Source organism: Dasypus novemcinctus, chromosome 18 (genome assembly GCF_030445035.2).
Source record: "Dasypus novemcinctus isolate mDasNov1 chromosome 18, mDasNov1.1.hap2, whole genome shotgun sequence".
NCBI lineage: Eukaryota > Metazoa > Chordata > Mammalia > Cingulata > Dasypodidae > Dasypus > Dasypus novemcinctus.
In genome coordinates, this window is record NC_080690.1 from 34,531,094 (window position 1) to 34,545,653 (window position 14,560).

The window sequence follows — 14,560 nt, forward strand, 5'->3', positions numbered from 1 at the left end:
CCTCATGGGAATGAGAATTATATTTTTGGAGTCGGTGTGTTTACAGTTCTTAGGCAAGCCTTGTTTCTTCTTCCAGTTCATAGTGGCTTGGAGTGGACTATTTTTAGCCAAACGAATTTATTAGAACCATGTATTTTTTAAAATAAAGTCCAATATTTAACTTACTGGATTTCTAGAAGAAAAGTTTCACTTTACTAAAAGGAATCAGGCATTTTTTATTTGGACAATGAAGGGCAAGCTGTTTAAGAATAGAAAAGAATTTTTTCTGATTATATAGGTCTGTATGGACTCTTCCCCAGTTAGCTTTAATTTAGGCTGGGAAGAAAAAAAGATGAGCTCATTCACGTAAGCATTGAGGGGATCCCAGGAACATGGGGGCCCTGGGTATTCTGTCATGCACTTCTTGTCTTGCCCACACCTTCCCCCAGTGACAACTCTCAGCAGATCTTTGTGCAAGTTTGGCCCTGATCTTTCCTTTCAAGGCCATGATGTTGAGACACCCTCCCAAACTCCACTCACCCTGCTTTCCAGTTTTAGGTTAAGTCCTTTGGGGGTTTACATTCCCAGTAGTAGACTTACTACATCCCTAAAGCAGTTTTTCTGCTGTTTCCTTTTTTTCTTTTAATCATTAGGATTTTTCCACAAATAAAACCTTGCAAATACATAAGCATTTGTAAAACAAGTACAAGAAGACAGAAAAGTCTGCAGATATTTGCATGAAAGTATGGGTGATGGTGTGTTGAAATCCATGCTTGTTCTCCCATATACCCACTTTAAAGCTTGAGCAGACTCAGAGGTTCTTAGAGTTTAGTTTGAAAACTGTCTCCAGGGCAATATTAAATTTAAACTTTCTATAAAATTCTATTCTAATTGAGGAATAATTTATATATAGTAAATTTACCCTTTTAAAACATATCCAACTCTGAATTTTGTCAAACTCATAGTTATGTAACCACCACTATAATGAAGATAGAGAACAATTCCATTCCCATCCTCTAGAATTCCTTATGCCTCTTTGTAGTCAACTCCTCCCTGTACCCATAGCACCTGGCAAACCACTTATCAGTTTTATGACCCTCTGGTTTTGCCTGTATATTTTGCCTGTTATCCCTTAAGAATTGCCTATGTCATATAAATATAATCATACAGTACCTAACCTTTTTTTTTTTTTTTTAATACCTGACGTTTTGAGTCAGGCCTCTTTCATTTAGCATAATGCAATCAAATTTCATCCATGTTGTGAGTATTAGAAGGGTGTTCCTTTTGGGAATTACATCTTTAAGGAGAAAATATTTCCTGAGGTATACTGAACTTTAAAATGAACACTTTTTAAAATCAGACTATTATTCTACTTGAGTCTGCCTTGGAACCCAGTAGATTTCTGTGCTCTTTTTATTTTGAAATTGATACTGTCCCCAGTTATCTATTTAGGTATCCTGGAAAAATCCTAAAGGGACTCTAGTTTGGTGATGATCCACAGAATGAGAGTGGCCTTCCTACCTGCACTTTCAAGGCAGGAAGTCAAGTTCATTGCCCAGAACCTGCCATACACCATGACCTTAACAAATAACTGCAGGAAGCGAATGTGGCTCAATTGATAGAGTGTCTGCCTTCCATATAGGAGGTCCAGGGTTCAAACCCAGGGCCTCCTGGCCTATGTGGTGAGCTGGCCCATGCACAGTGCTGCCGCATGCAAGGAGTGCCGTGCCACACACGGGTATCCCCCCCATAGGGGAGCCCCACGCTCAAGGAGCGTGCAAGGTGAGTTGCCCCACCAAAAAAAGTGCAGCCTACCCATGAGTGGCGCTGCAGACCTGGAGAGCTGATGCAGCAAGATGACTCAACAAAAAAAGACACAGATTCCTGGTGTCACCAAGAATGCAAGTGAACACACAAGAACACAGCAAATGGAAACAAGAGACCAGACAATGGGGGGTGGGGGGAGGAGGGGAGAGAAAGAAATAAAATAAATCTTTTAAAAAAGCAACAAAAAACAAGTAACTGCTGAGAGTGAACATTTCTATGGCATCTATATTTGTATTCCTATAGGCTCATCAGATTCAAGAAATGTTTCCCCAGGTCCCATATCACCTGGTGCTGCAGGACCTTCAGCTGACACGCTCAGTTGAAATAACAACTGACAACATTTTAGAAGGACGCATTCAAGTACCTTTTCCCACACAGGTAAACTGGTTTTTTTAAATATGACAGATGGATTCTGTCTTCACTAATATTTAATTATCTTGATAAATTTTAGTTACTTAATAATGGAATATCATTTGTGATTTGATGAAGGCGTTCTGTAAACTGTCCCTAAATTGTGACCGAGAACAGACCCACCAAAGAGACGCAGAATTAAACAGGGACAAATGTTTTTGGGTAATTTTTTTGTACAGATGTACACTCCAGCCTGCCTTTCCCAGTCCAGAAGGTCAGAGCACTGGTTCTTCCAGGACAAAGGTTGGCAGACTTTTTCTGTAAGGGCAGAAAGTAAATAGTTGAGGCTTTGCAGGCCATACGTCTCTGTTAGAGCATCTCACCTCTGCTCTTATAGCACTAAAGCTGCCAGTGACAATATGTAAATGAACGAGCAGTTAAACTCTATTTACAGAAACAGGTGGCAGACTGGATTTAGCCCAAGGGCTGTTGTTTGCAGATCTCTGCTCCAGCAGATGCTGCCCTCTGTCCCCAGTAGGCTTTGCACATTGGTGTGCTTTTCCAAGAGGGACAATTCACATCTGGTCTGGTCAGGTCTCCTGGCCCATCACATAATTTCTCTGATGTGTAGAAGAAGTATTAATATATTCAAGACAAGGTTTTCTGGCAGGACCTAGGAATATATATATCTGATTAGAGAATAATCTATCAAAAAATTATTTAACTTCAATATGCAAAAATATATGGAAATCTATTAATAAAATCCTAAAACTTAAGAATCTTTGAAGAAGGAAAGAGCATGGACATCAGATTGAGGTTTTAGATGTGGCTCATCAATTCTCAGCTATGTTACCTGACTGTCAGGTTGGATTCCCCCTTGAAGTAGACCTTGAGAGAAGGATTTGAATGCATAAAGCCTCCTTGGGAAGTAATCCCAGGAAACTGATAGGGAGTGTGGGTGTGAGACAGAAAGGAGGGAGCCAATAAAAGGCTCATTGTTGAGCAAGTTAGCACTGTAGGTGACTGGAGCTTAATCCCACTGAGACACTGCAGTGGGATCAGTGTAGAGCATATGCCTTGTGAGGGGTCAGGAGCTAAGGTATTTATTTATACGCCGGTTCCCATCAGTCATTGCTTGAGTGTTGCTTCTGGAGTTGGCAAAAAACAGCATGCAACCAGGAAAAAGTCCTCAGGCAATGAGGTGTAAAGACTGGCTGGCAGGCACTGATGGTAAGACCTGAAGGGGTGTGGGCCCCCACGTGGCTGCAGCATTGGCTAAGATCTTAAACTGGCTAAAATGAAAATAACAACCTATTTAATAGGATGTTAAGAAGATAAAGGAGATAGTCATGTCAAGGGTTTTTACCTTGGTGCCCTGCGCAAGGGACCACTGGGGACCATAGCTCCCAGTGTGCTCTGGGTTGGCCTTGTACTTGTCATTTAATCTCTGAATGATTCTGTATTGTTTGTGGCACTCTTTCTCTTTCAGCGGTCAGATGGCATTAGACCTGCATTGAACAATCCTGTGGAAAGGCCAAACAGTGACCAGGAAGAGGGAGAAACTTCTACTCAGGTAAAATCAGCATGTGTAGGTATGTGAGATTGTAGAAGAGTAGCGTGGTACCTGGCATGTCTTCTTCATTCCTACCCTAACATTGTGAGGCTCGGGGCAGGAACACAGAATGAGGCCATATCTCATCTGTCTTGATATTTCAGGTTACTAAATCAAGCTGTGCCCATGGGCTTGCCTCTGTTTCTACCCAAGACCTGTTGCTCACTTCCTCAGGATTGCTCTCATGACTGGGAGGTGGAAAGAGTCAAGCTGTCCCCAGGTCAGCCCTGCTACTTTGAGTTTGAGTGTAGCATTAGGATGGGCAGGACGAAGCTGGGCCCCAGCTCAGGACTCCGAGGGTAACTAGACCCATCCAAATACAGGTGGGGATTGACTAGGACAAGCCCTCCAGGAGGTGAGGCCATCGACTTACTCTCCCCCCATACCTCACCTTTCCAGCTCAGGATTCCTAGATATTTTCATGGATTTCCCCCAAAATGAAACCCCCTGAGCAATGGGTAGAAGGGGAAAGGGAAGGGAGTGTGGTTATCTTGGGAGTCAGAGCTGCCTAGAAAATCTACTTTGGGTGACACTTGGGGTACCCATCCTTGAACAAAAGCAACTCCTCTGTCTGAATTCCAGGGCACACACACATGTTCTTTGCCCCAAATCCTAGGGATTCCAGTTTGTTCTCCTCTTCTTTAATTCCCATTGCTTAGTCAATTACAGTACTTTCAAAAATTTTCTTATGAGATGGGAAAAAAACAAATAACCTTAGTTTGTCTTCCTGCATGTGGGGTTTCTCCTTTTTCCCCATATAGGGCTCATGTCTGAGGGAGAATGTGAACGCTTTATCAGTGAGGATCAGGGCTTTTCTTCTTTTTTTTTTTTTTTATACTTTTTAAATTAACGTTAATAGATCACAAAGAAGGTTACATTAAAAAACATAAGAGGTTCCCATATACCCCGCTCCCCACCCCCCCACCCTATCATTTTTATAAATTGTCTTTTTTTGAAGTTACATACATCACATTAAAAAATGTAAGAGGTTCCCATATACCCCCTACCCCCCACCCCAGGGCTCTTCTTGGTAAGTGTTATGGAGGCTGCTCTCAGCTCATGATTTTTTCCACTATAAATAGGGAATCAAATAAAAAACTATTAAGGTTTTTCCAATCCGTGGCTGAGTTAAAATTTTCTTGTCCAAAGCCTTAATTGGATTGTGCATAATTTGAAAAATGGTGACTTCTGAAGAAGGTGTCTATTTTTGCATTTTTAGTTTTCTGGAAGCTGGCTTAGCTCAGATTTGAACACTAGACTGTTTTGGAGGTGCCTGAAGGGAGCAGCACATGAGATTTCGGTCTTGATTCTCCAGCAGTATTTTAGAGTTAGCATGAAGAGTTCTCAGATTTTTTTTTTAATATAGTGGAGGAAAGTACTTATTTCACAAGAAAGTTTGCTATATAACATTTTTTGAACATGTTCAGATAATAAAAACAGTGAGTTAATAAAACCTCAATTGCATCAACTCTGTTTTTCACTTAATGCAAAGTTTCTTGCTGCCCTAGTTCAAGCCTGTGTCAGGCTTAGAAGCCTGCTACAGAGCAGGGGCTGAGAGTGGAATTTTGTTTTCTTTCTTCAGTCTCCTCTATTGACTAGCTGTTCTAACCCCCTTCTAGGGTCAGGCTCAGGAGTAGGATGGGGTGATATGACCCCAGAATGCATGTGTATATACACATACACATGCACACACATACACAGGAGGGGATTATCTTAGAGACCTCCCTGCCCCAGCCAGGATCAATGACCTTGACTTTAGTTCCTTTGAATTTGGATTCACTTTTTACAACCACCTTGTCCCCCTTCAAGTGGTCTAGTTGGCAAAGTCCATTTTAAACATCCTCAGCCTGGTTCCCTCCTGCAGTATCTAATCTCCAGGATACACGTACAACATTGCCTTACAGTATTCCTCTCACAGTCCCCTCTTCTTTTTTTGTGTGCTTTAGCCTGTTGTTTTTTTATTTCTTGGGTGTATGTCAGTCACCTACTCCCTGTGTCCCCCAAATTGGGGATATGAATCAGTTTCTCCAGATTGTTCTCTTGAAGTCCCTTCTCTTGTTTGGCTGAAGGTAGGAAATGGTAAGGGTGGGTGACATAAAAGCACAGCACACCTTTGCTCTTAAAAATAGGCCTGTGTCCTGGCTGCTTCTGGGGCCATTGGCTGCCATTGACGAGCTGTGGTCTCTTAGCACAAGCATTGTGGCATGTGTAGGCACCTGCTTAAGGATGTACAGCCCTGGGCATTTCCTTAGCCTTTGAAGCTTCAGCCCAAACTGAGAAAGAGTCTCACTTTAATGTCCTGTATTACAAGGAATCACATGATCTATTATGTCTATTTTGTTTTTTTTGAAGATACTTACAATTTACCCTTGTTTTCCACATGACTCCTCAGAACTAAATGAGTGTGTAAAACTTATACAGTAGATGTGATAAGACTTGTGGTTTAAATTTTTTTTTTTTTTTTTAAAGTCTATGAAATGCACTTTTATTACAATCAGCCTAGTGTTTGCTTAACTAAACAGCTGGGCACCATTACTTAGTTGAGTTGATACATTAGCCTAACCATCACAATTATCAAAAGGGAAAAGAAATGAAATAAACAAGATTATAAATGAACTAAGAACTTACCTCAAGAAGTGAAAAGAAAACTACCAATTATATTAGAATAAAGTTACAATGCAGAAATTGATATATTGGAAAACAGAAAAGATTATATTTAATAGATAAATTTGAATGCTTATTGGTATTTAAAAATACTATTCAAAAAATGAACATAGATAAGCTGAATTAAATCAAGTACAGTCAATTACTAGAAAGATATTAATTTAAAGAATATTGAAAAGTAGAATTTGGAGCAATAAAAATTTCCAATAATAGTAGGTATTTCTCAAAACTGGGTAAGTCTTTTTTTTTTTTTTTAATTTATTTATTTTTAAAAATTACATTAAAAAAATATGAGGTCCCATTCAACCCCACCGCCCCCACCCCCCACTCCCCCCACAGCAACACTCTCTCCCATCATCGTGACACTTCCATTGCACCTGGTAAGTACATCTCTGAGCATCATTGCACCCCACAGTCAATGGTCCACATCATAGCCCATACTCTCCCACGTTCCATCCAGTGGGCCCTGGGGGGATCTACAATGTCCCGTAATTGTCCGTGAAGCACCACCCAGGACAACTCCTCGTCCCGAAATCGCCTCCGACTTGTGGTTTAATTTTGTGTGTGGTTTAAATTTTTGAGCAATTAATAGAATTGAACAGAAAATCTCCAAAATATAAATGGGCTATTTTATTAGTTTCCGAATGTAAGGTTTTGAGGTGTTTCTGTTTTTTTTGTTTGTTTTGTTTTGTTTACTGGTAATCATATTTTTACTCCACTAATAGTGAATGTCTGGTGTGAGTCAGGCCCTATTCTTAGTGGTATGCAGACCATATACAGCATGCCTGACCTCAAGGAACCCACCTCTCCCACCATGCATAGACGTGTCTCCTTCTTTCCTGCTTCCTGCCTGGCAGCATTCCTCCTGATGGGTCCAGAAAAGCAGCATGCAGGGGAACTCTGGCAAGGTGAGGAATTTTCAGAGAAGGCCTATGTTCATAGCTGCCTCTTTGCTTTCTTCCTGTGTCCAGACTGAGCGTGTGCCACTGGACCTCAGCCCTCGGCTGGAGGAGACGTTGGACTTCAGTGAGGTGGAAGCAGAACCCAGTGAAGTAGAAGACTTTGAGGCTCGGGGTAGCCGCTTCTCCAAGTCCGCTGATGAGAGACAGCGCATGTTAGTCCAGCGCAAGGATGACCTCCTGCAGCAAGCTCGAAAGTAAGTTGATTTTCCAGCTCTAGTTGGCATAAATCACAGATCAAAAACCATTGGCCTAGGGAATGAATGTAGCTCGAGTGGTTGAGCACCTGCTTCCCATGTACAAGGTCCCAGGTTTAATCTCTGGTACTTTCTAAAAACAAACAAACGAAAAAACCAATTCTCATTGGAGAACAGATGAAGTTCAGTGGTTGAGTGCCTGCTCCCATGTATGAGGTTCTGCGTTCAATCCCTGGTGCCTCCGAAAAAAAAAAAAAAAAAAGAACTAATAAAAAGCAAAAAAACCAGTGGCTTGATGACTCTTGTCATGCTGGGCCCACAGAGTATCTTTTTAAAGCAGATGCCTTAGAAAAAAATAAATAAAGCAGATGCCACCATTGAAAAACTACACCTGTTACTTAAAATTTCAAGTTTCAAGCCTCTTAAAAAATCAGAGGATCTGGTAACCCTGGGCCAAACTAGTAGCATGGGCTGGTGCTATTGGTGGTCTCCTGTAGACATCTTTGACTACACTTACATGGATATCATTTTGGTGCCAGCATGTTCTATGCCCTTTATTTTAAGTCATTGAATTTGCTTAACAACTCTAAGATGCAGCACTGTAGTTCTTTCCACTTGACAGTGTTAGAGCTGGGAAGCTGAGGCCAGGAGCAGTTTACTGCTTACCTGGTGTCTGGACCCTGAGTCCTCTCTCTTGACAGCAGTGTTGCTCAGCCCAGAGTTGGGAGCATAGTAGGTGGCTATGGCTGGAGACCATGGTGTTCCTATGGGCGAATAGGGGTTTTTGTTGATCCTCAAGGGTTTAAGTAAGACCAGTGTTGTAGAGGGGTTAGTGCCCAGTGCCAGCGTTGCAATTGGATTGTGCATGACAGAGAGAAACCCACATGATCAGGCCTTCTCCCGATACGAAGAGAACTTTTGCCCATCTATTTGAAGATAGATATCTGTTTCATGGGATGGTGCTGAGTGACAGTTTCATGGAGGTGTCTGGAAAATGGAGAAATTAAAGATAATTGAAGAAACACACTGTTGTGTGTTCCCGAGCTTCCCATGTCTCTCCCTTGGGTTTTGTAGGCGTTTCCTGAATAAAAGTTCTGAAGATGACTCAGCCTCAGAGAGCTACCTCCCTTCGGAAGGCACATCCTCTGACCCTGTAACCCTGCGTCGAAGGATGCTGGCTGCTGCTGCGGAACGGAGACTTCAGAAGCAGCAGACCTCCTAGCGTTGGCTCGCCGTCCTCAGCCGCCTCCTCCTGAGCAGTGTGCCCAACGGGAAGAGGCCTCTGCCCAGTTCTGCCTGCCGTACGAAGAAGTGGGCTTGACTGCATTGCTGCTGTATAAAGCATGTGGTCTTAATAGTGTTTGGACAGCTGACAAATTTAATCCTTTTTTGTAATACTTTCTATGTGACATTTCTCCTCCCCTTAGAAACACTGCACATTTTAACTCTAGGCATGATCTCTTTTGGCATTGACTGGACTTATTGGGGGTGGGGGAAGGTTGAAAGGGTGTGAGCATCCAGAGACCCTGCAGCAGGCAGCTTTGATTACTGCTTTGTTCATAAGTCACAACAAATACTGGTGTCTTTAGCTATAAATGTGGTGGTGGGTGGGGCATGGGGTGGGAGTGGGGGAGCAGCAAAGCACTGAGGAGATTACAGCTGGAGCATGACTCTATACCATTGGATAACATCTGTTGTCAGACTGCTGTTCTTAGTGAGGAAGCAGTCAAAATGTTACAGAGGCCAGACCCACAGGCTCCTGGACCCCTGTGCAGTCAGGCATCTTGGAAAAGAACTTGTGGTTTGATGCCTGGAGCAGAGGAGGAAAAAGCAGCCCAGGGCTGTAGAGAGTGAGGAGGGAACCTGTGTCCCAGTACCTCCGAGACTTTATTTCTCAGCCCCCAATCCGAAGCTGGCTTTATTTCCGTTAATTCTGGTGCTCCTGCATCTCCTGAGTACCCCCTCCCTGTATCTCCTCTCTGCATTTTATTGCCCTCTTCTGGACTTGGGGAAGGGCAGCACTGAAAGCTTTGATTTTTGATTTTAATTCCTTAGTCAAGAAAATAAGACCAGGGTTTGGTCCTTGGAGAAGATGTGGGTTTTGCAAGATGGGAGAGCAAATTTTAGTGGCTGTATTGAAGAAATAAAAGATATCTTTTATATCTTTCTTCCCTCTTCATAACTTTGTTTCTGTTGGTTTAATTAAACATGGAATGGTAAGGTGATGAATCCACCTTCCTTTGAAGTAGACCCAGTTCCTGAACCTTTACCAGTCCTTCCCACATTTAACTTTATGGATTTGAAACATACAATCATAGGTTATACAGTTCAGTTTTATCCCACCGGGCTTAATTTTTAAGAAATGTTTAAAAGCATAATTTTCTGGTAGTCATTTTGGGAAGAATCCAGTATTATCTAAAATTATTGGTAAAGTTAAATGTATTTCCCGTAACTGCAAGTTTTTAGAATGTTCAAAAGTAATTGAAAAAAGGGTGATGAATAAATATTTAGACTGAAATAATTTATTCCAATAAATCTTTCAAAAGCCTTACCTTAAAATGCTTTTAGTAAATTTATGTGATTTTTTTCATTCATTTTGCAAAGAGCATAGCAGTTTGTTTCTGTTTTCATTGTAAAACAATAATAATAAAAAGCAGACTCTTCTAGTGTGTTGTGTGTGGTTGGAAGCTGAGGCAGTTTTTTCCAAAGGTGCCAACATTGAATCTTGATTTTGTGTGTAACATTTTGGTTGAAGTTTTTTCTTCTTTGGATTGGGAAATTTTACTTTTCCTAGTATTTATTTGGAGACGGCATTTGTATTCCCCTAGTATCTATAGCATTTTTTTCAAGGAAAAGGGAGAGAATGCTTATTTTACTCCTTAAGTTATACTTTTCTTTGAATTGCATGTTGCACACACTGTAGGTGACACTAATTTTACATATTCTTATGTTTCAGATGTGTGAGAAGAGAAGATTGGAGTTAATTTAAGTCTTCTTGTTTTATTTGAGACATTAGAATATGGTAGTATGACAGTGATCAAAACAGAAATGTCTTACATAGCTTATTTGACCCAAATGAGAACTCCTGACTTCATCCTTAGACTTTGTTCCTAGAGAGTCAAGGAAGGATTCTGGGTACTATAGTGTCTTTTGGCTTTTATTAAGATCACTTCTTGGGAGCACCTGGGACAGATGTTAAGGGCAACGGCAGAGGCCAGACCAGTGTCCTGTTAAATCAGGCGGATTTCCTGACCTATGACTTCGGGCCACCTGGCCTGTGTGCAGGCCTCAGGGAGCTCTTCACCTTGCACAGCCCTGTAGCAGCAGAGCTAAGGCTCTGCTGCTGGTTCAAGTCTGGAATGGAGAAAAAGGAATCAGGGCAGGGCATTCTGATGATTTGTGAGTGAGTTGCCTCTGTCATTTCCAGGGTTTTGGAGTATAGTGTGTTATTCCCTCCATTTTATTATTGCTCTGTTATGCTGATATCTTGGGTTCTTGGTTCTTTTCCGCCCCCTCCAAAATTTGAGCCTTTTTGTGTCCCTTAGAGAATGATGGTCCATGTAGATATGGTTGTTTTGCTTTATTGATATAAATCCTGGGTGCTCAGGTGGCCACATTTTTATTCTTAGTTAGCAGAAACAGACTTGATCCTCTCTGTGGTGTGGCTTCAGGAAAGAATCTGAAGGCTCCTGAAGCAGGACACAGCGTGAAAAGGGAACAGTGACCTTGCTGATGAGGTGGCTGGCAACCTCTTCTTGCCTGACCTAGAAGGTCCTCAGTTGTCTGGGGCCTCTGCCTCCCACCTCCTTGCCCATGTTTTCTGTTAGGTGAGCAGTGCTCTCATCCTGACTGCACAAAACAACCACTCAGGCAGCTTTAACACAGATAGGGTGTGCTCCTCGTTCTAATTTCACCGACCTTTCCCTTGCATCCTTCCCCCCAAAATTTTTCCAGAACTCCTTTTTAAGAAAGATAAGGCAAAGAAACTTCTGATGACTCTGTCTACAAAGCTCATTTGATAGTTGGGAAAGACCTGTTAGAATATGGCCTTTTAGAGCAATTCATACCCACCCATATGTAGAAAAAGTGATGTCTTTCAGCCCTCCATCTGGATCTTGATTTGTCCCTCTAGATAGTGTTGTTAGGTTGTGGCCAGGATTGCAAACCATCCCATCAATAGAGATAGTTGACTGTGGACCTTCATCTGCAGATAACAGTTGTTGGGGGTGGAGGGTGCTGGTGGGGAAAGCACTGGGAAAGAGGCATAGTTTGGCTTGCTTTCAGGCCTATCCTGGCAGAGGAAGTCTAAGGAGTGCTTGGATTGGTTGGCTTGGGTGCTTGTTGCAAGAGGGAACTAGCGTCTTGTTATTTCAGTCTCTGAAGCAAGATCAACCTTGACCTCTACCCTCACTACATTCAAAAGACCACTGGAACTTGCTAAGGAGAGGACTTGCAGAGCTGATCATTCACATTTGTAGGGCTGTGGAGAGGAATACCAATTAACCGACCTCTGAGGCCTCCCATTCAGAATGGCGTGACATTGCACTTGACTGCTAGGTTAGTGAGCTGCGCATAGATGTAATGTAAGGATTCTACGGAATTGCTGTTTCCCTCCAGTCCCCAGTCTCTAGTGATTTCTTAGTTATTACAGCAAATACATGGCCACCTAGGGGAGAGTTGGGAACTGGACATCCTGGCATCCAGGTGCAACGGGAAGCAAAGTGCTTGGCCTTGGCTTTTAAAGATATCCTAAGTGAGTGGTTGAATTCCTTGGGTGCAAAGGGTCCAGGCAATTTGGCTTCATTCTTGGGACTACCCTTTATTCCACTGTGGTAGAACCACTGGGTGCAGAAGAAAGAGGAGCCCATATTAGCAGGAAATACTGATTACCTGCCCCCTCCACCCCTTCTTTTCCAATGGTTAGAGGACCTGGGAGGAAGAGGGCATCTGTGGACAAGAAGTGATCTGTTCCTCTGCCCTCCTTGTTCCAAGGGGCACTGGGTCACACACCATCCCAGTGACCATGCTCCCTGCTCTACTGATGTCAGCACTGAGGGGGGAATGGAGAAGGAGTCCTGAGGGGAGGAGGCTCCTTCCCCAGGGCTTACAGCCCCACCCACCAGACTCCCAGAGTTGGTGGCCAGTTCAAATCCCTCCTTCCCTTTCCTGCCAGTGATGCCCACTAAATAACCATAGTTTGGAAGCCATAGCGTGAGAGACTCAAGAATACAGACAAACATTCTCTTTATTGAGCTACACATGAATTTTCCATTAGAGAAGTAGACTGGCAGTGTGTAAGATATCACAGAAACCTCACCGATTGGGAATAGAAAGGCTTAGAAAGACCCGTGGGTTTTTTTTTTTTTCTTTTTTTACTTTTTTTTTTCAAGTTTTTTTTCCTCTGTATTTATAATTTTTTGTGTTTTGTCTTTTTGCCCTCTTTATTTGAAATGGCTGTGACTGGTCTTCTTCAGCAAATATTAAATCTTAAAAGTGAAACTGTGAAGAGGTTTGGGGTTTGGATACTAGTCAAAGTAGAAATGACATAGGACTGGTCATGAAAACTGTGGCTTTAATGGAAACACTACATTCCACCTTTTTTTTTTTTTTAATTTTTTTGTGTTTTTTTTTCCATCTTAAGGTATTTAAAAACTTTTTTGTTGTTCGTTTTATCTGCAGCACAAATGTCCCCATGTGAGAAAGAGCAAACACAGGTCACTGAAACAAAGGAAGAGGTGGAAAGGGGAGCACACACACAAAAGGAGAGCATCCACCAGAAAGATTGAAAATCTAAAATGTATTCTGGTATGTAATACGTAGTACTCATCAGGACAAAATAAAAACAAAAAACTGAAAAAAAAAATTACAAAGGAAATCTTTAGGAAGGGGGTCAGTGGGAAAATTCTTTTCTATAGGGCTCTATTTATATATGTGATAAGTATTCTTTTTGGCAACTACTGGCCAGTGAGAGCTGTGCTTTTTCTCTACAAACCTGGAGTGAGTGCGTGGCTGGGAGCTTATGGCTGGGAGAGCGGAAGCCCCTGCTCGCTGGGCTATTTTGGGGGTAGCTGAGGGCAGGGGGCTTTGCAGGGTGCTGTGTGACTCCGGCAAGCCGGGCCTGAGCACGCTTTCCACAAACCCACGTGGGCACAGCACCCCCTCTGCAGGTGGACTGGGGGCTGTGCTGTGAGGGGGGGGAGGGGAGGGACAGATGCAGATGTCTGTTTAATTCAAAAACAAATATGGATGAAATGGTGGTTTTTCCTTTTTCCTCTTTAAGCTACAGAGCACATGAGAAATGCTTTTTTTTTTTCTTTCAAATTCTAAATGTTAAGACTCAACTAAAACCAGATTCTACAGCATTCTACAGAAATACACAGCCGTCAGTCACTCTGGGGTCGTAGGTTAGACAGGGGCTTGATAAAGAAAGGCTGTGTGTCTTACAAAGGCCAAAAGGTCATGCTACCAGGAGGTCAACGCCAACAGCAAAGAGTCCATGAAGCAGTCTGCAGAGAGAGAGATAAGGGGGTCTGGTCTGACCATTTTCTTTGATTTTAAAAACCAACCAACCAACCAACCAAAAAACCGTAGAACATTTTTAAAATAATGTTGGGGAGGGGCAAAATGGGGCAGCATCACGAGGGATGAAGAGCCCAAGTAAGTCCGTGCCAGTACTCTGGGGAAGCTTCCCCCATGGGACCCTGATCCAGGCCAGGTTTACTGTCCAGTCTCTCTTTGGCCATTCCTGCTCCCCTACTTCCCGGGTGACTTCTCAGAGGGTCTGGCAACTCTGCAAGCTAGTTGGAGCTATCACTGGCATGTTCCCTTCCCAGGGCTGCTTTAGAAAGCACACTGCCTTTTCTCTGACTCTTGCCTTGTTTATGGGAATAAAGAAAACTCAGGAGACAGTGGATTGGTCAGAGCAATGATTCTAAATTCTTAAACTCTACCACCACCACCCAAAAGAGAAG

At 42.5% G+C, this 14,560-nt stretch overlaps 2 protein-coding genes across 2 annotated transcripts in view; one reads left to right on the top strand and one right to left on the bottom strand.

The window, feature by feature from the left end:
* AMFR (autocrine motility factor receptor) overlaps window positions 1-10,255 on the top strand; it is a 54,552-nt gene extending 44,297 nt beyond the window's left edge. The window contains exons 11-14 of the mRNA XM_058279996.1: window positions 2,050-2,184; window positions 3,647-3,730; window positions 7,405-7,589; window positions 8,664-10,255. Coding sequence (XP_058135979.1) covers window positions 2,050-2,184; window positions 3,647-3,730; window positions 7,405-7,589; window positions 8,664-8,811 — 552 coding nt within the window. The 3' untranslated portion in view covers window positions 8,812-10,255. The remainder of the gene's footprint in view (window positions 1-2,049; window positions 2,185-3,646; window positions 3,731-7,404; window positions 7,590-8,663) is intronic.
* Window positions 10,256-12,816: 2,561 nt separating this feature from the next.
* Window positions 12,817-14,560, bottom strand: part of GNAO1 (G protein subunit alpha o1) — a 184,559-nt gene continuing 182,815 nt past the window's right edge. Inside the window, exon 9 of the mRNA XM_058279997.1 lies at window positions 12,817-14,095. The gene's annotated coding sequence lies outside the window, so the exon portion shown is untranslated. The remainder of the gene's footprint in view (window positions 14,096-14,560) is intronic.